Below are 25,454 nucleotides of genomic sequence, written 5' to 3' on the forward strand. Positions count from 1 at the left end.
ATTCTTTTGCTTTGGAGGAGGCACCTGACTGCTGATGAATAGAGGACCATCACAAAGCAGGAGACTGAAGACCATTAGAGCATAAAAATTGAGGAATAAGACACCTCAGATTAGCTGCTGCTTGATGATGATAATGATAATGATAATGATGTGGAGGTGGCGAAGGAAGAAGAGGAGGAGGAGGAGAGAGACTTAGCATTCATTTCAACTGAGTAAATCTATTGCAGGTGTTACATTACGTCTTACATTTAATTGTAGCACTGCATTTTTCTGACCTTCTTTTTTGTTTAAATGTTGAACATTATTTATCTTATTAAATATATGTACATTTGTTTGCCAACACTTGTAATTAGCATTGTCCTATTTGTGTTTCTGTCAGATAATATATTCATTATATATAGTATATACAGTATACATAAATACAGAAAGATGTTTAAAGGTTTAATCGCATAATTTATTGTCTGAGAATAATTTATTTTTGATGTATTTGAAAACGTGAAATAAAAATGTAATTCAATTGGTCACTAAATTGACCATTATTTTTGAACAAGCTATTTTGTTCTTTTGCTAAATAACTTATTAATGTTTTTCTCCCTCCCAGAAATACACTCCTAAAAACACTTAGGAGACCATTTATCTGATCATGGATAATACTGCTACTGAAATACAAGTCTGTTTAAATGTCATACATTACATCCATATAGATGCGACTGTGTTGTGGAATTTTTCTGGTTGTACACATGAACTATATGAAATTTTAATGGATAGATTGACTTAGATGTGAGGCTATAGATGATAGATGTGGCTGTGTTTCACTGTTGCTATGGCTGTTCAGATTCACTCTCATATGTAGCCCAGAGAACAGCTGATTATGTGGCCCAAAACTAGGCCGACTAAGCCAAAGGAAATTTGCTCGCTGGGATGTGTGAAACAGATGTACTGTAGTAATCACTTGTTTAGGCTTCTCTCCTTGAAAATCATTAAGTATGACTAAAGGTTTACTCTTCTATCTGAGAAAAAAGAGCGGCTGTTTTTCGGTCTGTCTCACAGTGATGACTGAGCCGGCGTGTGGGGGCCGGCACTGTGGCATGACGAGGCTGATTATTTAGAGGCCAGTTTCTAATGGTTTTCTTTCCCCCCAGAGTTGAAAATAACCTCACTGACACCTCCACAAATTCATTCAAATGAAGGAAAAAGCAAGCAGGCCATAAGATATCTGTGGCTTCTTCTCCTTCACACACAAGCATACACATCAGCATATAGAGTTGAGATAAATTTAGTGGCACCAGAGACAGTATCTTCTGAAACATAACCAAAGCAATTTCAAATAGGCAGGCAGGCACACACACACGCACACACATGCACACACACACACACACGCACACACACACAAGCTCCCTCCCCCACATTTTTGGGAACTAGGAAAGGGCTGCACACAGGCAGAGCAGTGGGGAGTTTCACTGAACAGCAGCACAGTGGAGGCCAGGGTCTCAAGTAGCCAGCTATACATTGTGAAAAGAGCATACAGCCCTGTACTCACTGCTGTCAAAATAGATCAATAAGCGAATACATTTTGAGCCATGTGGGAGACATTCCAAGCCATTAAGGGGATCTTTAAAAGTCTCTATGGGCTGCTTCCTTCTCATAAGTACAACTAAAAGCATTAAAAAAAAGCATATGAACTGCCAACACATACAAAGACTATGTCTAAATCAGCCAGGCAGTGGGCAATCTATTTGATTTATTTTCACTTAATAAAAAACACTAAGAAAAATGATTAGTACCAGAGTAGGGAAAACATTCAATTTAGCCCATAGATAAATTGGCACTTAATTACAAGTTTTGAGCTACAGACATTACTGATGACAAAAAGCTTCTTGTTACATACAATAATGAGAATTACCAAAAGTTGTCAGCACCTGACTGAAGCAGTATCTGTCGTTACAGATACAAAGAGCTCTTACACGATTTCTCCATCCACCCACTGGACCAATATAATTTTACTAAGATTAGCAGTGGATAATGCCCTTCTGAGGAGGTGGATATTTCTACTCTGGTCTGCTCTTCCCTTTACTCCTGTAAATTACAGTAAATTCTTTGCCTTGTGATGTTCCCAAAATGTTATAGCTGCTTTTTGGTTTTGGTTTTCCCTAAAAAGAGAAGCCTAGATGTAACGGGAAGAAACCAACTCAGAAGCCATTCAAAGCAAAACACATTTCTTAACAGCCTAATTACACATGCAGCTACATGTGAGAGACAGACACTTAGAATCCGTAGCCACTAAAGTCACTGGCCCACTTTTTAGCTGTTTGCTTTTAGTCTTTCATGTGGCACAAACAATAATCCTGGCTTAACTACAGTACCACACTGTATCTCTGATTAAATATTGCGGCAACAACTTCGGATAGAGCAACAATAAGTAAGTCAATGTATTTTAATAGAAATGTAAGACTGGCTATCTGCTTCGAATTCTAAAAATGTATTTCAATTTCAACACAAGTCGCACTTTCAATCTCTCATGGGGACAACTGAACAGTTGTCCTGAACCCAGCCTGTTGACACTCAAAAAATTAATGCCTTTCATTTAAATGTTGGTCAGAAATGTAGTTTTCCTCTCAGGCCTAGGCATTATGCACAGCAGGCCTGCTCTTAGTTATATCTTGAGGGAATATTTCACAGAGAGTGAGGAGGTCAAAACCAACATTTATAGAACATTCTTCGTTCTCAACTGACGAACTACAGCGACGGTCGTTTGTCTTATCATCCACATACTTGTCCTCCTTCCCATCTTGTACGCCATTTTTAAAAATGCTGAACTGTGACACACATCCTCATGTACCCATTAAGTCACAACACAACTATGTCAAACTCAATAATGCACTGAATAAGTTGCACCAATGTCTCCCAGTCACTGAAAAACAAAGCTGTAAAGTAAATAAAGGTGAGTTTTTAAACCATTTGAAGACATTATTGAAATTACTATTTATTTGGAAAAAAAAAAGAACAGTTATTTCCCAGTTACAAGTCTTCTGCTTTAGTTGACAAAATATTTACAAAGAAAAAACATTTTTTTAGCCAGATTCTTGCTTTCATTTCTAGAGATTCATTGGTCAGTGCTTGTCATTACAGAATATTATTTATTTAAAAAAAAAGAACCTTCCCTGTTTCAAAAGTCATTTTATATTTCTTGCAGTTTTATTAATTTACTACAAGTGCTCAGAAACTTGTTCCCACATGCAATCAATAACAAACAGGAAGCCAGATAATCTTTGATTGGTGCCAGTAATGACATGACTCAGGAGAAAGAAGAACTGCATTACTAATAAATGGAGAGGAATGTACTTCCAAAGTTCCTTCAGATTTTTTTTTTTTTTTTTTTTGGAAAATCAGGTCCAAATAACTCTGGATGAATGCATAAGGTAAACAGGAGTAATAGAATGTGAAACCAAAATTCATCCTGGGTTTCACAAAGTTTAAAAGGTATTTTCTTTTTGTTTGGCAGCACTGTCTGTGTGGTGGATCCATGTTGGGCAGCTGCTCAAAGCCTGGACATTTAGTCACAGCTGTACCAAGAAATCACACGGCAAGCAGGGCATTTCCATCGAGAGACTCTCACTAGGGAAGTACGCACAAATCGAGAAACATAACCATGAAAATAATATTGCATCATTAAAATTTCCTTTCTTTTTCCCTCTAAAAAATACAAAATTACCTGTTACATATACAAGTAACCCAAACTTATACAAATAAGTATACCTTTCTCTTATGAAAAAAAACAAAACAAAACACTGAAGACAGTCCATCTTCTGCTAAATGATAACAAACATAGAAGATTGTAAAAATTTCAAAATATTTTGCTCATACAAGAATTGTCTCACTGATTAAAAAGACTACTTATGTGAAATAAGTAGGCAAATAAAATATAGTGGGTTATAACATTGTGAATGGTGAGAATGACCTTTTGTTGCTAACTGTGTATTTCAATAAGAGCTGACTGTTGAATTGAATACAGTAAACCATCGTTTAAATGATTAGGAGCTCACACAAAATTGCAGCATTACTGATGATTAACCAATTACCATACTGTTCTTTGTCCATTTTTGGAAAATGGTTAGTATTATTCTGTTGTAGTAAGTAGCAATGCAAGTTAAGGGAACATCATTAGTTCCTACGTGCAAAGTTATGCTTCACTTTGTAACATTTACTGTTTTAAGAGACATTGGACCTAAAGAACATTAAATGACTGATCCAACTTATGTACAAAAAAAAAAATCCCACTCGTTCACGTTCCCACAGCTTAAAAACCTAGCCGATCATGTGACTGACAGCAGTCACTGGAGCTGGGGTTAACTGGTGACGTAATGCTTGCTGGAAGACTGGCTGTAGAGGCCGTAGAAGTCAGGATGCCTGTGTGGCTGCGAGGCATCTATCCAGTCCCGCATGGACAGACTCTGGAGAGACTGAGACATTGTAGGTGTGGTGGGGAGGGGCTGATGGGAGTACTCCTGTGAGCTCACTGGCCAGGGGAAGGAGCTGGATCGAGGGTATGGTGGATGCCCCCTAGGGTTGGACACTGAGGGCACACCCGAGCAGTAGCAGTTATCCACTGTACACATTAGAATCTTGCGTCCTCCATATTGAGCCAGCTGTGAGGTGCTGCTGTTTGGATAATGAGAGTGAGGGAAAACAGAACCAGAGTGGTGCATGGACTGAGAACTGGTCGCCGCACTACTATTTCCCACAGAGTTGCAAGGCCCCAGAGCATGCTGGGAGGACTGGCCCTCACTGGTGGAGGAACCTGGAGCTGGAGTCAGACTCAAGCATGGCTGTTTAGTAGCAGGACCAGTGGAAGAAGAGGAAGACTCCATAAAACTAGAGCCAGCTTTACTGCTGCCCCCAGCATCAGAGAAAGCCACTGAGTGCCTGCGCTTCTCTGCACACAGATAGGCTGGAATAGTCTGGAAGAAGTTTGCAGGAGCGCTAAAAGGAGCTAAGACAAAAGAAGAGAAAATGGAAGTGGTATTAACAGAGAACACATCTACTCAAAATCTGAAGAGAAACTTTCTTTTAATAGGTATTAAAAGCACCTGATGAAAATTTAAACCATGCAAAAGACAAATGCAGTGATTATTATTTCATAAGTACCTTCAAGCATTTTGCACAGGTTTTTCTCTCTCTTTGAGATTTCCGAGAGAAACAGCTTAGAATTGAGGCTGCCCACTTTGTAAGAGGGTAAGGTATTGCCAATATATGACTGAGACCTGCAGGAAAACAGAGTGCGTCAGACTCACATGTATACACACTGGGATGACTGCGTGACACTGATTTGATATGACAAGAAAAGTAGACTTACCTGTCCATTAAGATTTTTACAGATTTTGTATTCTAAAGGGAAAAAAGGACAGCACAACATGTTAGTGCTTACACGGCAGTGCTTGGACAAACTGAGACTTACAGAAATGCACAAAAAAATTTAAAAAATGTTTGGGGGAAACAGGAATTGAACATGACTTTTGAGGTTAGTTATGGTAATGAGGAACTGTGGTGAGGTGCCATAAAGTCAAGTGACATCACTGTGACACTGTATAAAAGTCACACAGTTCTGTGACATTTCTGGAGGAAGTGTGTTATCCATTAGTTGACCATAACCACCCATGAGGTGTTGTAGCTCAGAAACAATAAGATGGTAGACATCCTATTTGAGGGTTTGTAGAATGTTTGCACAACTATTGCAAACCTTTTCAAATTCAAAATGGCAGCACATACACAACGGATATAAAAGGTCTATGCAGCCATGTTAAAATGGCAGGTTTTATGTTGTGAAAAAATATTAAGATACACAGTGTCAGAACCATTTATAGGCTTAATGTGAAATTACTACATATAAACATTTAGTGAAAAACAATCAGAAAGATTTTAGGGAAGAATATGAAAAATAAAAAAAGGTTAATAGTCTGATAATAACAATCTAATAATAAAATAAACTGCTTATTATTGTTTATTATTTGTTGATCTGGTTGCATAAGTGTGCACGCCTCTAAAAGTCATGCTTTGTGAAGCACCTTTTGAATTTATTATATTATTCATATATTATTCAGTCTTTTTAGGTGAGAGTCTATCGGCATGGAACATCCTGACATGGTAATATTTTCCCGCTGTTTCTTGCAAAAACATTCTATATCCATATATGAAAATATTGTTTAGGCATAAAACATTAAATATATATAGGATTTTAATAAAAACTTTGCATTATGGACTGTAAGTCTGAGCCCTATTTTTCTGAGCTTTCAAACAAAACTGTTAAAGCTGATGATCAGAATGAATCAGGTTCCACCCTCTTCAGTTTCACTGTGGAATCTTTTTTCCCCTTTACCAACAGTCATATAAAGTGAACAATTCATTTCCTGAAGTGGTTTCTCAGCCTATATGAAACATACACTTTAATAACAAGGTAACATTTCTTGAGAGAGAATAGATATTCACTGATTATTGTATGCACTTCTGACTGCAGTCTGTTTAATGTTGACCATACATTGACCCATATTAAACACAGGTAACCAAGAATAAATGTTGTCACCCTCATAAATTTGATGTCCTCTGCCTTATCGGAGACCATCTGAATAGAGCTGAGGAGTTTCTTAGCCTCTTGGCGTTTCTGGTTGAGCTGCAGGACCTGGGTGGAGTTCTCCTGACAGAATTTGGTATGAGCCTGATCGAGTACCTCCAATGTCTTCCCCAAGTCCTCCTCTAGCAGCTGTTGCATCTTCTGATACTGTAGCTGTACCTCCTCTTTCAGATGCTGCACCTTCTCCTGTAATATTTAGTCAAATATCAGAAATAAACAGAATAACTGGCTGCTGGCTTACATGGCAGTGTTCATTAGAATATGATTTAAGGTAAACTGGATTATCTATCAAATGCACATGGATTATACACAAGGTTTATCAGAGAAAACAGGTATAGAGCATATATTGTAAAGTTCTACAGTTGTGCAGGGATTTTAAAATAGAAACCCACCTCTACAAGACACTTGTCTGACTCTAGTTTGTAGAGCTGCTCTTCTATGTCTTGAACTCTGTCTTCAATCCGGTCCTGCTGCTTCATCATCGTTTGCTGTAGAAGCAGAATGAGTCATAACATTAAAATAAACCAGCTTAAAATAAATCTACCTGCTCCTAAAATATCCTATGAGACCCCAACTGCAAGAACATACAGAAAAGGTGGACACTTCTTGTGTATGAACCAGACAATGCTATGTCGCTTAGTTAAGACATTGTGTTTCCATGGTGAGAACAATGTTTATCTATAACAGGAATGAAATTACCATGTTTTTAAAAACATGTTATGAAACAAGATCATCTGAACCATACAATACATTTTTAATGTCTAGTTTTTTTTTTTGTTTTTTTTTTGCTAAGAGTCAATGATAAGTCATGCGAAAGAGAGCCAGTGTGCATGCAGTTCAATCCCCATCAGCACATGATAGAAGAGGAATCTTAATTATTTTCCTGTTAATATTCAATCCTATCCAAAATCAGGAACACAATAACCAATAGGCCTTTAACACTTGAGCAAATGTCAGTGGAAACAACAGTAAAACATTAAATGAGTCTAAATTAAATGCTCAATGCAAGAGAGCCCCAAAAGAGGAGGTGGAGGTGCTGTCATGGTAACAAAGCTGAGGATTTTTTTTGTTTTTTTTGGGGTTTTTTTTACTATAGCTGCTTTGTTTTTTCTGTGTATTCAGCAGGTGAATATCAGGCAGGGGGAAGAGAACTATAGAAAGCAAAGAGGACAGGGAAGAAATAGAAGAAACACATTTATTTCACACTATCATCCCCCATTTTGTCTTTGTCGGCCTGCATGTCAGAGACAAATAGCTGTGACCCTCGCTGTGTGCATACTGGAGCAAAGCTCTGTAATGAATGCAAGCTGGCTGGCAGATAAAAATGCTTGCATCCAGTACAAACCTAAACCACACCACGCAGTTGATGCTTTAAAGCTCCTGAATCAGGCCAGTGTCTAGTTCACGTGACACCATGAAGCTTTTCTTTAAAAACCCTAAACATTTTTCTGATTTCTAAACCCTGATTTTGCTGTAGCAAATTCCCAAAGCAGTGCCTCCACACATACACACATAAGTAATCGTTCAACTCTGCCTTGCAACTGTGCAGACACTCAGACACAGCCAGATGCACTCACTGACCTAACAACGATATGCATGGATTTTGAATCCCAGAAACGGGCCACATCGTGTTCCAGACATGATCTCTGCATCTTGTCAAATTTTAATGATATTGGATATGGGTGTATCCAGCCACAAACTAAATAAGACAAACAGTAGGGGTAATTGAATGCCCATAACCATCTCAGCAGCCAATAAATCATACAAGACTCTCTTTCTCAACCTTCTTAAAGTAAGAACGTACAGTTAGGATGAAAGATTGCAACGCATTAATCATTAGATTCATATTATCAGTTGAGAGCCTGCTCTTTAGAAAACAAATAATTGATTTGTTTGAATTTAAACTTCCAAAAACTGAGAAAATTATGAGCATCAGTAAAAGAGCAGACCTTACAAGGGTAAACACTGTCAGCACAGAGTGATGGGTTCTGGAGTGATAGAGATCAAATATTCAATGTGACCAATACTGATAACTAGTGCCTCGGTACACAATGAACCAGATCCGTCATTGTCAATCACTCCATAATAACACCATACTCTGCAGATTAGGGCTGTATTTAATGTCAGGCTGGATTTCAGTTCAAATGTTAGGTAAATATTTAGGCAAGGAAATTTTTCTGTATTCAGAGTTTGCTAATGTGGGTGCTTAAACTGATTTTCAGGGTGGCCCATTCAGATACCCGTGTCTCAGAGTGCCAAAACTTTCTCGAGTAGAGAAGTCTGAGCTGGGGTTTCAATAATGTTTAGCTCGCTGCTTTTAACAGTAAGAACTTGCCTTCAAGTCCAAAAAAATATTGAGGGTTAAAATGTGGAAATAAGAAGACACTGATTTCCTTTGTTCTCAACTGAAGTATGATATAAAAGCATGAGACAATTTTTTAAAAATAAAAAAGTAATACTAATTTATATAAACATCTAATCAGAGACTAGAGACTATATATAACTATTTATAGCATATATATATATATGACAATTAATTGTGTGCACAATTTAATCTGATAACAGTATACTAATTTCAAGTCATGAAGTGTGAGAAGGATGAAACCTTGCCTTTAATTTGCCATGTTAATTTGTTGATCAATAAAATCTTGTCAATTTTATTTAATTTGATGTGCTCACCTCTAAAGAAAACATGGCTAGAGTTTAACCGATAAGCTGACCAGGTATGTGTAGTTCATGTAGTTAATTTCTAAAAGTGGCTCTAAATAAGTAGCTATCTCCTCCATTCTCCTCTATGCAGGAAAAACCTTTCAGTGGCCTTTACAGGGATAATACACTTAACTATTTGTCATATTTATGTATACCCTTAAATAGAATACCATATATTTTACCCAAAACAAGATTTTCTGGGTGACAAATTGTGGAATAACTGTGTTAGAGTCCTAATTTAAGCTTATATCACACAAGAAAAATGGATTTATGTCCAAAGTTAGATTTGTGCATAAATGAGACACGCCTCTGTTTCAGCAACTCCACCCTGCACACACAAATCCCATGCAACTTTCCAAGTAGCATGTGAGTCTGGTATATCTGTGTTCTAAATACCAACATGCTGAATTTTGAAATGAACTCCTCACTATGCGGACGTAACTCAACTCGTGTATAATGCAACCAGTTTATGAAGTCTTACCACTAGTGCTATAGTTTATTAATATACTGTCTAAATGCGCAGTGATGTCATTTATTTCTGACAGCTTTTTTAGTTTTATTATTATTTTAATTCAAAAGGTAAAAGTGTAAGCTAGGGCTACTACAGAATCCCCTTTATAAAAGCCCTGTAAAAGCTCAATTTTAACGGTTTTCGATTGGGTTGATGACAGTTTATGTTAACATGCTCTGTTTTTATATGAAACCAAATAAAGCAACCTTCATGATGCCAGATGCCAAATAGACTGGGGACCAATAAGGGATTTTACAACATAAAACGATGCAAAGACTACAATAAATTAAAAACTAAACAAATATTAATGATTCCATCCACAGCAAGGCAGTCAGAATTCTAGTTATCTACAAAACAATTCATTCGTGTTCACCAAACAATAATGTAAGAAGGAGTCAAATCTATGACCTAATTGTAGTGACTGATGAGTTCAGGCTGCTGGCAGAAGCCTATAGGGGGAACCTAATATTGCATGGTGGTATTGCCATCGCTTTCTCTAGGGGGAGTGGGGGTAGGGCATTCAGAATCACTGTTGTCTGAGGACAACATCAAGGTCAGGGTGAACAGAGCAGTCTCATCCATACCTTCAGGTACAGCTGGTCTCTCTGCCTTTCGGCCCAAGTAGAATGATTAGTATTGTCCATCAAAGCTCACAGCCTGACTGTACCAGAATGAAAATGAGGATATTCACATGTGACTGATTAAAATCACAGTTTAGATTTAGATTTAGATAAAGAGATTACTAATCCTATCATTTAACGATGCCCCACAGAACATTCATAATGCATATAAAATGGCTCTAGCAAAAGCAGGATTCTTAAATAGAAAATGTCCACTAGGCTCATTCACACAGGCCTATTCATCAGATGGCCAACCCACCATATACACAAATAACAGAAAGCAACAGACTTTGCACTAATAAATCCTAGCTAATTATATAAACACAAAAAGCCTGACAATTATTTTCTAACACCTATAGAGAAGCAAGAACTGTTAGAAGTAAACAAGATTCAAATGAGGTTTTTTCCCCCTTCATCTGTGCCACTAAAAATAAGGCTCCTCATTTAATCCTTCAGTGGCAACCCACCACCCCCCTCCCTGCCCTAAATGCCAAGCGAGGATGCACCTGGTCCAGAGAGATAAGGCCAGAGGAGAACTCTGGGAGTGTTTCACAGTTCAGCCCAACTGGAAATCACTCATATGGAACCAAAAAGGGAGCGAAGGAATGGAGAGCCTGGCCTGGAACATTGATAAAACTCTACTCAGATGGATGGGTTAAGGCGAAAACCTCTGAAATGACCAAATAAAACTTGATGATTGTTTTTTTTATACACACAAAACACAAACAAAAACAACAACAACAACAACAGACAGGTAGGGCAGCTGGTAGGTACATTTGATAATACTGTTGCCTTGTTTAACAACCTTAAAAACAATCAAATCAGAAAGATCCTCTTGATCTTGAGTTCTGTACTCCTGTTTTAGGACTAGGCTACATAATAAACTGCTACTTTTAATGCTAATTCAAGTAGTAACCAAGTAACCAACTGAATGCAGTATTAACAGACTCATATTTTTGTTTCACACCTTTTAACATCTATCTCAGGCCATCTGTTCATATATAGTCTACAACTGATGTCCTAATTTCAAGTCGACGTGGCCACCATCTGATAAATGTTAGGGATATTAACTATTCAGACTGATAAGTTAATGTGCTCTAAACAGAAACAAATACAGATATGGATGTGTAAATGTCTGATGAGGGTTGTAGTGATTATATTAGATTGTCGGTTTGTTAATATTTTTGGAAACTGAACCCTTTAGATAATATAAACAAAGTCAGAAGATGTTAATGATGCTGACATTTTGCCCCTGGGATAAGTCACCCCCCCCCCCCCCCGCCCAGTGTTTTAGAGGTAGGGTTTGTTTAGGCCACGCCCATTTTGGGTTTAAATCCTAATTCAGATACAGAGCACTTTTTGGGGTCACCGAATAGATAAAGAACAAGATAAAGACATTGGGTTACACCTATCGTAAATATCTTGCCTTTCCACTCGGCTGTTCACACATGAAGGCATACATATGTTAATCCCAGGTATAAACGTCACAAAACAAGAACTGACAACTAAGGTTTTAGCTCGTCACTGTTTGTTGGGTGTCTGCGATCTTACCCGGATGTCATTGCGTCGCAGCTCTACATCGCAGACGGCGTGTCCGTGATGTGGCGCGCATCTGGCCACGCAGCAGTAGTGGCACACGGCAGCGTGCTCGGCCTCGCAGTGGTACAGTCGGTACTCGTGGTGCAGCGGGCAGCTCCATGCCCGAGCCTCGGCTGCTTCCACTAGCAGGTGTCCCGCGTTGGACGAGGGCTGCTGCAGGTGCGTCTGTACGTGGGACTGGCAGCATGGCGCCTTGCATCTCAGACACACTTTCTGAGCAGGCATTGGTGGCCCGCGGCGACACAGGATGCAGTGCAGCACAGTTGGAGCTTTCTCTATGTTCAGTGCATTGAACTTTTCCACGATGTTCGACAGCTTGTGGTTTTTCTCCAGAGCTGGTTTCTGGCTGTAGGCGTTGTTGCATTCCGGACATCGGACCATGGCCGCTTCCTTGGCCCAGGCTTCGTTGATACAAACGCGGCAAAAGTTGTGCTTGCATGGCAGCTGAACCGGCTCCGAAAACACATGCAGACAGATCGGGCATATGAGCTCTTCTTCCAGACAATTCTTCCAGGTTTCGGCCATTTCGGGTCGAGCTCGTCTAAAGATTCAAGTTAGTGACGCGTGAAAGGTGCAGGCTGAGAACTTTCTGAAGATGCACAGACGTGAGACCACGACTACTATAAACCCATACAGACAAAACCTGCTCCTGCTTCATCTACTGGATGATAACCATTGTGTACAACCAGTGTGTCTTAAGGCCTACTTTCACAGGCATTCATGTTTCTGTAAAAGAAATAGCGAACAGCAGCACTGCTTGAGATCAATGAGTAGACTTGATGCCACATTATATCATCCAAGTCTTACTAATCTACTAATCCGTGCATGTTAAAGGCGTCAAGGATGTTTCTTATGGTCAAGCGCACTTATCTACATTGTGCTTCCATTTACCAATGTATGATCAGTCTTTTTTTGGTAACAGTGACTCTTGAATCATGTGTGACGATAATGAACAGACTAATCTGCTGACACATCTGAATGATATGCCTTGGCAGTTCCTCCCATAGTAGGTGAAGGTACGTTTATGGGCCTCTTTTCAGCGCAGCGTTAAGACTTTTGAATTTGTTAATGGAAACGATTTTTAATAACCCTAACATCAACTAGGATTGGTTTTATTAAAAAGCAAGCCCGGACAGGATCATGACAAGGTATCAAAATAAGATCTCCGTAATATACATATATATATTAACACCGGGCAGTGCTACTGTCCTTCACGTTAAAGCTACAGTGCGTCATGCTTGTGCAATCTAGTTTCACCATTAAAAATCGATGGCCTGGGTTACTTTCATTTTAGTCAAAATGTTCTAGAAACAATATTTTAGCGTTAGCTTCTGAAAACTAACTAAGAGCACACTACTGGTCTGGGGGTCTAAGAAAAAAACAGGAACGACCGGTCGCTTCGCTTTTCTTGCCAAAAACGGACCACAAAAAGGTTTAAAGGCTTACCAACCAATCTGTTGTAGGTAGACTAAATGGAAAGATCTGCCATATCCAGCTAGCGTGTGGTCTCAACAGCTACAACATGAACCTACTTCGATATCAGATCCTCAGTGCTAGGAGACAAAACCGTGTTTCCTTTTATTTGTATCCGGTCGAAGCGAATAAGCACAATGTGTCCAGTTCCGAAATACATCCGAAATCTTCAGGGCGATCCTTTACATTTTAAAGGGAACGGCGCCGTGCTGTCCTCGTTATTCACTCCTGTCATCTGCCATCTTGCGTTCCTCTTTAAAAATGAAAAAAGAAAACGTCCCTGGCTAAAAGCAGCTTCTCGCCTTTACTGTCCACAAGGCGTCAAACGGGTAATGTAACACTGCACATTTCCTCCAATCTGTCCTCGCTGTAAATTCCTGAGATTGTCCCTCCGTGGATCACTCTTCGAAGCGCTCCTATCTCACCATGTTATAATTTATGATTTCCCCCCTATCTTTTTAGACGGCCTTTGATGAGGGAAGGAATGCAGGAACAGAATTGAGTTTCAACACATCTCTCTCTCTCTCTCTCTCTCTCTCTCTCTCTCAGAGCGCGCACACACACACACACTCTCTGTTCCCTCCTCCCAGCGCTCCGACGGTCACGTGATCTGTCACCTCGCGCATACATAAACAGGCGGGGCTTAAACAGGAAGAAGATTTTTTTAAAGGGCCAAACAGAAAAGCAAGCAGTGGTCACTTGGAAAGCCGTGATTAAGAAAGAAAGCTCGACGCACGGTAACAAATAATGATAAAAAAAAAAGACCAAATCCGAGATTGTTCATGCTAATGCAACCTGCATTTTGAATAAGAATACCATCTCTCTCTCTGCTTCAGTGTTGATCAGCTGGGCATCAAAGAGAATCTCATTTATACCCAACAATGCCTCCAATACTGTCTCCCTACCACCCTATCACCATTTACCCAGACACACATGTGAAACTGTGTCACTTCTTATTTATTTAACTTCTTCAGAAAAGAAAGGGGTTCAGCATTTTGCAATACGCAGTTGGTGACAAGAAGAAGGAGTGAAATTAGTTGAAAATTTAGTGTAGACATTTTACAAAGTTTTGGGACATTTAAATAGAGATCATCAGTTTTTCAGCCCCTATTCATGGTAGGCTACACACAAAGAATTGAGGGTTCTTCCTCTTTGCAGAGCACATACAGGACCCCTTTAACTGTGAACTTCAATGGACCCCCTCCAGAAATAATTCAGCTACTCAAATATTAGGCTCACCAATTAAATGTTTACAGTAATTTTTATACACTGGAGCCGCTGAGCTTTTTATTCTTTAAATTTCCATTAAAAGAAAACAGTAATGTAAATGTCAAGAATTGACACTATTTTTTAAGTTACTATTGTTTTGTTTTTGTTTTTTTAATTATTATTGAAGTTCAACTGAAACAAAACAAACAGGCTAATAACTCTAATAAAGGCATATGGAATTTCTGCCATTATAAATATCAAATAAATGAATGAATATATAAATAAAAATCATGAACCCCACTGTTTTAGGGTACTAGAGGATCTTATTTTCCTGTGAGCGTATCCTAGTGGATGTTGGACTGAAAGCACATCATTTAAATTATAACCTGAAAGGAAATTATTCATTAAATATGAGTGTATGTTTTTTATATACAAAAAGCACTGACAATTTAAGACAATGAAATCATTTCATCCCACCTGATAACACTAAAAAACAACAACTGTGTAGTTCATGAGGTAAACATTTAATTGGACAACATATGAGCAATTAAGAAGGGGGGGGGCAAATTATTTATTATTACCTAATGTCAAGAAGTGTTAAAAAGAATAAAAATCCATGTTATGCAGTTACTGATATTGCTCAACTTCCCAAAAATGAATATGCTTACAGAATTAATTACAAGCCATTTCATTTTAAAATTAAGAATATTAAATAATAATTGTGTCCTCTGATATCAATAACAAAAATTGGCAGATCAAGAATTAATAATTGAAGCAACCCAAGTATGTTTATTTTCTGCAGAGCATTGATATGAATGTATGAACCATTACTAAGAACAACAGAAACATTAATCATCAGTAAAACATCAGTAATGTCAAATTTCCTGAGTTATAATCCATCTCCTTCAACACAAAACAAGCAATGAAAACATCAAATAGGTAAATATCACTCACTCAGAAATACTGACAAGGACAGCTCTGTAAAGTGTCTTTTTTCCTTTTTTGTAAAGCTAGTACATGATTTGTATAAATCAATGTCCTAAAATGAAACACATTTAAAAATGGCAGTTTTAAAAATAAAAAATATACAAAAGTACTCTCATCTTTAGAAATGTCATTTAGTTGTATAACTGGTATCTCAGGGATAATTATTGTAAAATGCTTGGTAAAAAATATTTATTATTATTTAAAAAGAAAGTAGACAACAAATATGGGAGAGGGAATAAAACATAAAATAGCGTACCACTAAAATTTCCTGTGGCCAAAAATCTGGTGCAATTTAATCAATGAAAACTCCACAGAAACTTACGCAGTTTATATCCAGTGGACCTGAACTGCTATTGAGTACTCCCAAAAAATGTGACACAATAAAAATGCAAAACAAATAGGTAAACAGCCTATGTTTATACAGAAAAAAAGATTAAATCTTAGTAGGTAAACCAATGTTAAATCCAGTACTATGATCTTTTATTGTGCAGTCAAAATGGGTAGAAATATTACCTTCCTATATGCCCTATATGGTCCCACACCACATGATTGTTTTAAGATTTCTTATTTGGTCCCTAGGTCATTTCGTTTATAAATATAGACATGCAGATGATTTCTCACCATAAGAAAATAAGGCTAGTTTCACAAAGATTTCATTGTCAGACAGTCCTTATATAAGCAATACCAGCCTCCATCCTGAGTCTGTGTGACTCAGTGAAGAATGGGGTGGGCAGTATTAGATGGCCTTCACATCAATGAGGTGTTGAGCACCCTGCCTCCTGGCTTTAATGCCTCGTAATCTGCAACCGTGGAGAGTGAAACGGGACCAAGCCAGTAACTGCAGCAGGGCACAGGTGATGGGCACAAACACCAGCAGGTAAAAGCAGCCCTGGCGCAGTGGCAGAGAGCTCTCTGTGCCTGAGACAGCTACAGCTGCCACTGAATCTTTAAGAGGACCCCTATCAAAGATGTCATAACCTAGAAAACATATGGAAAAAAGATACGACTTTAAACATACTGGTGAATTAAAAACCTTTAACCTGGAGAAATAATAAATGCACTTGTGTGAGGCCAAAGTGAAATGATTCAAAAATCCATGCCACTTATTACTACACAAGATTTTCTCCTTGCTTTAGGATTAGCAAATTGTACTAAAAAAATCAAATTATAGGATTATAATTTGTGAGGCAAATCAAGCATAAGTACCACATACTAAATACCTAACAGGTACTGAAAATGAGCCAAATATAGACACTTGTATATACATTTTCCCTCTTAAATGTTTGCACATTTTGTTGCATTACATCATAGTTGGGGGGTATAGTACACAAAATCATTTAAATAATGATAATAATAAAAAAGTTTATAATTCAATAGGTTTTTTACACTGGGAAACAGGTGAGAGTTGAGGCAAGATTGACAGAGTCAAATCCAGAGCAATCTTAGAAGAAAACCTGACACAGTATGAAAGAGAGTGGAGGAAGGAGGAGGAAGGAGACTTACCTTCCAATCATACAATAACTCTAAACATACTGCTAAAGCTACACTGGAGAGGTTTAGAACTAAGAGCCTGAATGGCCTTGTCAAAGCCCAAACCTCAATCCAATTAAATATCTTTAGCAAGACTTTTTCTGTTCACCAGTGGTCTCCACCCAATATGACAGAACTTGAGAAATAAGAGGAACAGACAGAAATATCTGGATTCGGATATGTAAATCCAGTCAGGACCCACCCTACTGACACCACTATGCTACTTAAGGTGCATGAGCATAAGGTGGCTCATAAGTCTGCTGGGTAGCAGAGGTCCTTGGCCAGTGATTTGGTAATTAGATCATCTAACTGACATATACGTGTTGGTCACTCAGCTGATATTCGATGATCTATGCCATGTTTGGCACCTCAGGAAGGGCAGACATGACCTTACTCAAGCTGTGCTAGGAAAGACCTATGCAATGTATAACCTATATATATATATATATATATACATACACACACTATATTGCCAAAAGTATTCGCTCACCTGCCTTGACTCGCAATATGACGTCGGTCCACCCTTTGCAGCTATAACAGCTTCAACTCTTCTGGGAAGGCTGTCCACAAGGTTTAGGAGTGTGTTTATGGGAATTTTTGACCATTCTTGCAGAAGCGCATTTGTGAGGTCACACACTGATGTTGGACGAGAAGGCCTGGCTCTCAGTCTCCACTCTAATTCATCCCAAAGGTGTTCTATCAGGTTGAGGTCAGGACTCTGTGCAGGCCAGTCAAGTTCATCCACACCAGACTCTGTCATCCATGTCTTTATGGACCTTGCTTTGTGCACTGGTGCACAGTCATGTTGGAAGAGGAAGGGGCCAGCTCCAAACTGTTCCCACAAAGTTGGGAGCATGGAATTGTCCAAAATGTCTTGGTATGCTGAAGCATTCAGAGTTCCTTTCACTGGAACTAAGGGGCCAAGCCCAGCTCCTGAAAAACAACCCCACACCATAATCCCCCCTCCACCAAACTTTACACTTGGCACAATGCAGTCAGACAAGTACCGTTCTCCTGGCAACCGCCAAACTCGGACTCGTCCATCAGATTGCCAGATGGAGAAGCGCGATTCGTCACTCCAGAGAATGCGTCTCCACTGCTCTAGAGTCCAGTGGCGGCGTGCTTTACACCACTGCATCCGACGCTTTGCATTGCACTTGGTGATGTATGGCTTGGATGCAGCTGCTCGGCCATGGAAACCCATTCCATGAAGCTCTCTGCGCACTGTTCTTGAGCTAATCTGAAGGCCACATGAAGTTTGGAGGTCTGTAGCGATTGACTCTGCAGAAAGTTGGCGACCTCTTCGCACTATGCGCCTCAGCATCCGCTGACCCCGCTCCGTCAGTTTATGTGGCCTACCACTTCGTGGCTGAGTTGCTGTCGTTCCCAAACACTTCCACGTTCTTATAATACAGCTGACAGTTGACTGTGGAATATTTAGGAGCGAGGAAATTTCACGACTGGATTTGTTGCACAGGAGGCATCCTATCACAGTTCCACGCTGGAATTCACTGAGCTCCTGAGAGCGACCCATTCTTTCACAAATGTTTGTAAAAACAGTCTGCATGCCTAGGTGCTTGATTTTATACACCTGTGGCCATGGAAGTGATTGGAACACCTGATTCTGATTATTTGGATGGGTGAGCGAATACTTTTGGCAATATATATATATCTCTGAGAGAGAGCAAACTGAAAGTGTCATTGTTTAGGGACAGGTTATTTCTTTCCAGCCCATTCTCACAAAGTAAGCTGTAGATAGGACTGTTAGTCTTTTTTCACTATTCAGATCAAATCTGTCCATTGAACACACTTATTTATACATACCTGTATACACACACAGCAGCCAGGTGCCAATAAGGGGAGCAAAGGTCTGGCCGGGCTTTGTTACCAAAGCAACCATACCAAACAGCAGTGCAGAGGCTGCTTGCTGTCGCCGGTTCAACACAAAGTCCTCGTCAACCAGGTCTGTGATTACCAGATTCAACAGCTTACAGGTCCCTTCAGTAAACACTCGATTACTGAAAGAATGATTCATACAGTTTATCCGATTTAGTAAGGTACAGTAGGAAGTACAACCATGCTTTCAGCAATATGATTAAACAAGAAAAATAATAATTTATATATGATGTGTGTGTGTGTGTACTAATGTGTTTACAGTGATAAATGGTTTGAGTATTATGGCATTATATTCAGCGTGATTATGTTATTAGAGAATATTAATCAAGCAAATAAATAAAAATATACCTATGCTATAAAATAAGCATATTTAAGCCATTTAAGATCATATTAAGTGAAAATCAAATGCTTTGTCTAGATGTTTTTGTGTATTTCAGTCTGAAGTTGAGCTCTTACCTGGCAATAAATAAGCAAAGAAGGTAGACCTGGTCTGCTCCTGCTAGCAGCATTGCTATACTAAGGCCCAATTTCACAAGAAAGAGGCCACGGACAACCCGGTAGACACCCAGTTTTTGGCTTAATGTCAGAAAGTAAAGGTTGTTGACGTGGGGAGCTATGTAAGAGATGCCTGTGAATTTTGAAGAGAAAAAGATGCATCAGACTAATGCACAGTGTTTATGTCACGCATACTTGTGAAATGTAATGGACATGTCAACTCAAACAACAGCTTTCAATGTGAATTCTTAAACATAGAGAATGGTCATAGTTTCACAATGAGCAACCCATGAGCGGGGTAATGCAGCAAATACTATTCATGTACTAAGCTCTTACGAATAGTATTTTAATTTAGGCTTTTTGAATAATGTTCCACAAGGGTTGCATGCTCTTACCCAGCAGAAAGGAGCCAGTGGAGGCTGAGATGCGGTCTGATAAGAGGTGCTCCAGAAACAGAGGGAAGAAGTTGCTATTGAAGTGGCAGTGAAATACCTGTGGATAAATAGAGCACTATATGGCAAGGTCTGCAAGTTTTAAAATATGTAATCAGGAATAGGCAAAGATCAAATAATCGTGAGCCCAAAAACAATATATACCTGCACCAGATTCATTGAAACAAACCACATAAAATTCCTGTGGCGGGAGAGTTGCTTCAAATACTCGCCAAGAGTGATGGGCTTCTCAGTCTGAGCAAGAGGAGCCTGGCCAACAGACAATCTGAGAGAAACAGAATGAGAGTTATAAAAATGAGAGATGGAGGTTGGTTGTGTATTGAAAAGGCATTTTCAATCTCTTGTGCTCACAAAGAAATGCTCACAGGGGACTGGGATAGATTTCCAATCTGAGAAGCCTTTTTCATATACTTGGCTGTAGGGCAGACCAAGTCCTGTTTTTACATCTTTTTTCTTCCTTTTTTTTCTAAGTTGCTAACATTTTAAGAAGACAGAGCTCACACTATTATTAAACCACGTGAGCAAGCTATAAACCTACAGCAATGACAGAGTTGAGTAAAGTACCAGAAATACAGCAGTGCAATAAGTTTCCTCAGTATTACAACTGTAAAACCCAACAGTTACGGTGGAAAATCTTCAGAAATCTGTAAAGGGAGAATTCTATATATGATGTATTCCACAGCTTTCACATTCTTTATAAGTGAAACACAAAGTATCTCAGGTTGGGGAAAATCCATATTCTATAAAATGTGGAGTGCATTTACTTGGAATATTCCTACTTTTCTAAATACGGTTTTAATAAGTGGATATTAAAGTGACATTTTTATGACTGCTCTAGACCAGGGGTTTAAAAATACAACAAGTAAGAGAATAAACATTATCATGGACCCCTGACTACACTTCAAGGATGCCACTTTGAAAATCATGGCTCTTAACAACATGAATACATTTCCTATTAATCAGATTTGCTAAATGAATGCAGAAAATGCAGATATAAAAAAGTGAACATACTCTTTGAGCAAGTCCTCTTCTCCACTTTTGCGTGATTGGACCTCATTTTGGAACCTATGGCGCAGAATTCGAGATACCACAGCAAAGCCCAGCACTGAGAGGGCAGCCAGCGCTACACAAAAAATCCTGAATGACATAAAGTCCTCTTTGTCCCAGAAGGAGTAGGACAGGAAGACTGAGAGCGAGCCCAGTGCGCTGAACAGGGAGCTGTGGAAGTTCAGGCGTGTACGCTCGTCTGCAAACACGGCCAGGTCAGCCAGCAGAGCGTTGTGGTTGAGGTCCACCAGTGTGAGGAAACCATCGTAAAGGCACAGGCAGATGAGAAACTGCAGACCAGGGTGGGCCCAGGCCACCCAGAAGGCCAGGAAGGAAAGAGCAAAAAGTGGCCCATTCCTGGAGAGAGACTGCAGACGTTTCAACACCACCTCAGGTGAAGAGATCTGAGATCCAGACCTGAGTTGTCAAACAAAGACATACAAATAAATATTTCGCATTTAATAAGAAAACAAAACGGCTGTCAATGTTATAACATTTCTTCTACTGTTGTTTTAAACATTTCAAATTTTTAGTGAAAGAAGTTAGTGCTTACTGGGGGGTGCTCAGAAAGGAGCGGTCACTTAACCAGCCAAACAGAGGGTCGTTCAGGCTGTTCCATATCAGGAACACAGTCTGTGTGAGCAAGCCAGAAACACTTATTGACCAAATGACTCACCTATGTATAAAAGGAGGGATTTGGTACACTTTATGCATACAGCTGCATGAGCAACAGAACAAACTATAACTCACCTCTCCCACCCAGAAGGAAAGTTTGTCTATCTTGTAAACTGACACAAACGTGTCCACATAATAAAGCAGGAAGACATTATGGAGAATGGAAACAAAAAGGGCCAGGGAGCCATACAGCACAGCTGTGGAGACACCCAGGCAATACTTCCACACCCTCTTTCCCATCTCTTTTTACATTCTCCTGCTCTGCCTCTGCTTTTCCTCCACCAGCAGAGTTTCTCTCAACCCACAAGGCAAGCAGGATGTGGTCATCATCCTAGACAGGAATCCTGTCAAAAAAACAAATGTACAGTATTGTAGCCTAGTTATGTGGCACTTTTAAATGCAACTTTGTTAGCTTTTGTAATCACCTTAAATTATATATTGGTATATTGTATAAACAGCAACCTGTAGTTTTTAGCTGGGTTTACCTTGTATGATTTCCAGCCTGATATTTCTATTGCCAACAAAAATCTCATATCATAAATGAATTATTTTGTCATGACTTGAGATTGCCAGTCTCAGAAGTCATAATGTGACATACTCACTAGTTCCAATCTGTCCAAAGATAACAAATGTAACCAATATAATGCCAAAAGTTTTGGGACACCAATTAATAAAATCAGGTGTTGTTTTTCAGGGGTTGGGCTCGGCCCCTTAGTTCCAGTGAAAGAAACTCTTAATGCTTCAGTATACCAAGACATTTTGGACAATTTCATGCTCCCACCTTTGTGGGAAAAGTTTGGGGATGGCCCCTTCCTGTTCCAACAAGACTGCACACCAGTGCACAATGCAAGGTCCATAAAGACATGGATGAGCGAGTTTGGTGTGGTTGACTGGCCTGCACAGAGTCCTGACCCCCCGGTAGAACACCATTGGGATGAATTAGAGCACAGACTACGAGCCACATCTGCCTTTACATGTACACGAATGTTATATGGAGTTGGCCGGCCCTTTGCAGCTATAACAGCTTCAACTCATTCTGAGAAGGCTTTCCACAGGGTTTAGGAGAGTGTTTATGGGAATTTTTGACCATCCCACTAGAAGCGCATTTATGAGGTCAGGCACTGATGTTGCATGAGCAGTCTCTGCTCTAATTCATCCCAAAGGTGTTCTATCGGGTTGAGATCAGGGCTTGAGGACAATCAATTTCCTCCACACCAAACTCACTCATCCATGTCTTTATGGACATTGCTTTGTGCACTGGTGCACAGTCATTTTGGAACAGGAAGGGGTCATCCTCAAACTGTTCCCACAAAGTTGGGAGCATGAAATTGTCCAAAATGTCTTGGTATGATAAAGCATTAAGAGTTCCTTTCACTGGAACTAAGGGACCAAGCCCAACCCCTGAATTCAACAATTTGGAGGGGTGTCCCAAAACCTTTGGCAATGTAGTGTATTTGAAGATGTTAGTGAACTTTTATTCCTGGTGTGTGTCCCATCTGATCTAAGCAGTGAAGCAAAACCACTGGGTTCTCGTCACTGCATGCACAGCGATATCTCTCTCATCTCTTTGAACAGGTGGCTTCTCTATTACTGCTGTAGTACAAACCCATATCTGATCCAAGCTGAGATCAACAGTCAGACAGTAACGTAATATGGTAACAGGTTCCCACACCTGTGTCCTTTGACGAACAGCAAATATAAAGCACCATGCCACCATTACCGACGTCTTACGTGAATGAAAACAGCTCAGATTTACTCCCTCTCGGTTTGAACACTCAGTGTCAGCCAACATGATGTGTGCCTTCACGTGACATACACAGCGACCTGGCTAACCCTCTCTCCACAAGTCACATCATCAGAATTATATACAATTATTCATCATTGCAACAGGTTTAATTATTCAAAAACTAGTTAACATGTTAGCTCAAAGATAAAGACAACCAACACTGGTTAACATTAGACTAACTACCTAGGGTTAACTTGTAGCTAGACATTCAGCCTCGGTTAACATTGCTAATCAAGCGCAACATGCTAGCTAAAAATAAACACCCAGCATTGAAACGTCTGATTCCAATTAAGCAAACCTTTTATATTTATTGATCGATTGATTGATTTATTTATTTATTTATTTTGCCGAAGAAGATTATTTGAGCGTAAAGAAGTGCTGTGGCTGACGCCAATAGGTTGAGTTAGCACGCTAACTAGTACTAGCTAGTCATTTCTGACTTTCCCCAAGCAACAAGCCTATCTAAAAATAATATTTACAAAAAAAATATTCGGTACTAGTCGTAGCTAGTTAATTCGGTAAAATACCCCGATAACCTCGGTAGGCTTGCCCTGTACACGTCCTGTTCCGCTTTCATTTTGCACAAGCCGACGTGTTTCTTTCACAAGCTGCCCAGCTGGCACCTAAACACAGTTTCCATGTCTTACTAGCTTTTACCAGGTCTATAATTATAAATACCTACAATAATTATAAAACACCTACCATGCCTTTGTTACTGCGAGAGCTGTACAAATAAAGCTGCCGTAAAAAACCCGTTTCTTATTATACCTTACAGTGTAGAGTCATGGAAAAACTCAGTTTAAGCATCTACCATGTGTGAGAGGAAATTTGTGACGTATTAAAACCCTCTCCCTAATCTTTAGTCCACTTCCTCTTTCTAATCATCCGGACTCTCTTTCATCATCTACACTACACTCTTAGCTATAAAAAAAAACAACCTAAATCTAAAACCAAATATCAAGTTTACTCTGGAAATAATATTAATGAAAGTTTATGTTGCATTCATTGCTTTTCTTTTTTCTTTCTTTTCTTTTTTTTCTTTCTTTTTTTTTTTACAAGAAATCCATAAATACTGAAGTCTACACAGACACGATTATGCATTAGTTGACACTTTTGTTGGGAAGTTATCCTAAAGCAATAATTACTTGTGTTTAGGACTGAGAGAAAAGATTTCTTAGGGCTAGAATGTAGAGTTAGGGTTGTGCTATGGATCATTAGGAGTTGGACTAGGGTCAGTAAACACTGATCTGAAATTGCTGTCACAGCAGGACTTTTTTTAAGAGATGAGAGGAACATAAAAATATAAATGCATGACTTTCAGGCATGTGGTCGTATACAGGACATCACAGATATCAGAGTAGTTTATACTATATATAGGTATATAATCTAAGCTGTTTTATGAGTCAAAATCTTATATTACAGTAGTCGTGATCATGCTGTATGGCCTGTTGGTGGCGCCAGAGTCTACATGTTAGAGGCTATACAGGAATAACAATTATCATTAAAAGGCCCAATAGACGAATAGTGTATCTATCCTGAAAAGTTAATACATGACTTTAGCTTAAACATCAAACCATGGCTGGAAATGTTTTGATCATTAAAGGATTTTTGAGCAAACTCCTCATTCAGGTAATGACCTCTGCAGTCATGTAAGTAAACAATAAACAAGGCTTGGGCTATGCGATTTTATATAAGCTAGATAAAAAAAATTCAAGCCTTCATCTCGTGTATATTCGTGATTCATCGGAGTGCCTCGTAAAATTCCACAGTGCCCCACAGAAACGCACTGGGGGCGTGGTTTATTGCCTATGTAATGAATATTCACGTAGGGGCGTGTCCT

General features: G+C 39.2%; 2 protein-coding genes across 4 annotated transcripts; both read right to left on the minus strand.

Moving 5' to 3' along the window:
• Window positions 1-1,724: 1,724 nt before the first annotated feature.
• Window positions 1,725-14,125, minus strand: trim8b (tripartite motif containing 8b). Its single transcript, XM_058406042.1, has 6 exons — window positions 12,017-14,125; window positions 7,018-7,113; window positions 6,578-6,811; window positions 5,354-5,385; window positions 5,146-5,261; window positions 1,725-4,990 (listed from the first exon to the last, which is right to left on the minus strand). Exons 1-6 carry the CDS (start codon window positions 12,587-12,589, stop codon window positions 4,347-4,349), a joined length of 1,695 nt encoding a protein of 564 aa, XP_058262025.1. The 5' UTR covers window positions 12,590-14,125; the 3' UTR covers window positions 1,725-4,346.
• Window positions 14,126-15,261: 1,136 nt separating this feature from the next.
• On the minus strand, window positions 15,262-24,474 carry mfsd13a (major facilitator superfamily domain containing 13A). 3 transcript variants are annotated; one of them, XM_058406044.1, is made up of 9 exons: window positions 24,142-24,265; window positions 21,904-22,172; window positions 21,707-21,786; window positions 21,118-21,570; window positions 20,251-20,371; window positions 20,050-20,146; window positions 19,616-19,787; window positions 19,088-19,281; window positions 15,262-16,711 (listed from the first exon to the last, which is right to left on the minus strand). In XM_058406044.1, exons 2-9 carry the CDS (start codon window positions 22,066-22,068, stop codon window positions 16,470-16,472), a joined length of 1,524 nt encoding a protein of 507 aa, XP_058262027.1. In that variant the 5' UTR covers window positions 22,069-22,172; window positions 24,142-24,265; the 3' UTR covers window positions 15,262-16,469. The 3 variants fall into 3 exon arrangements, with proteins under 3 accessions (XP_058262027.1, XP_058262030.1, XP_058262026.1); XM_058406047.1 differs by lacking the exon at window positions 24,142-24,265 and adding an exon at window positions 22,254-22,495; XM_058406043.1 differs by lacking the exon at window positions 24,142-24,265 and adding an exon at window positions 24,317-24,474 and having other exon boundaries at window positions 15,263-16,711.
• Window positions 24,475-25,454: the final 980 nt, after the last annotated feature.

Source organism: Hemibagrus wyckioides, linkage group LG13, assembly GCF_019097595.1.
Source record: "Hemibagrus wyckioides isolate EC202008001 linkage group LG13, SWU_Hwy_1.0, whole genome shotgun sequence".
In the NCBI taxonomy this organism is placed as follows: domain Eukaryota; kingdom Metazoa; phylum Chordata; class Actinopteri; order Siluriformes; family Bagridae; genus Hemibagrus; species Hemibagrus wyckioides.

What these genes read in the sequence shown, in the direction of transcription:
- trim8b (XM_058406042.1), bottom strand. Translation starts at nt 12,589, where the DNA reads ATGGCCGAAACCTGGAAGAATTGTCTGGAAGAAGAGCTCATATGCCCG. An exon ending in TGCGACGCAATGACATCCGG is followed by an intron (nt 7,114 to 12,016) that starts GTAAGATCGCAG and finishes CTGCTTCTACAG; the next exon opens with CAAACGATGATGAAGCAGCA. An exon ending in GTAAAAATCTTAATGGACAG is followed by an intron (nt 5,262 to 5,353) that starts GTAAGTCTACTT and finishes GTTTTCCTGCAG; the next exon opens with GTCTCAGTCATATATTGGCA.
- mfsd13a (XM_058406044.1), bottom strand. Translation starts at nt 22,068, where the DNA reads ATGGGAAAGAGGGTGTGGAAGTATTGCCTGGGTGTCTCCACAGCTGTG. An exon ending in TTTCAATGAATCTGGTGCAG is followed by an intron (nt 20,147 to 20,250) that starts GTATATATTGTT and finishes ATTTATCCACAG; the next exon opens with GTATTTCACTGCCACTTCAA. An exon ending in GCTGCTGTGTGTGTATACAG is followed by an intron (nt 16,712 to 19,087) that starts GTATGTATAAAT and finishes TATGTTTTCTAG; the next exon opens with GTTATGACATCTTTGATAGG.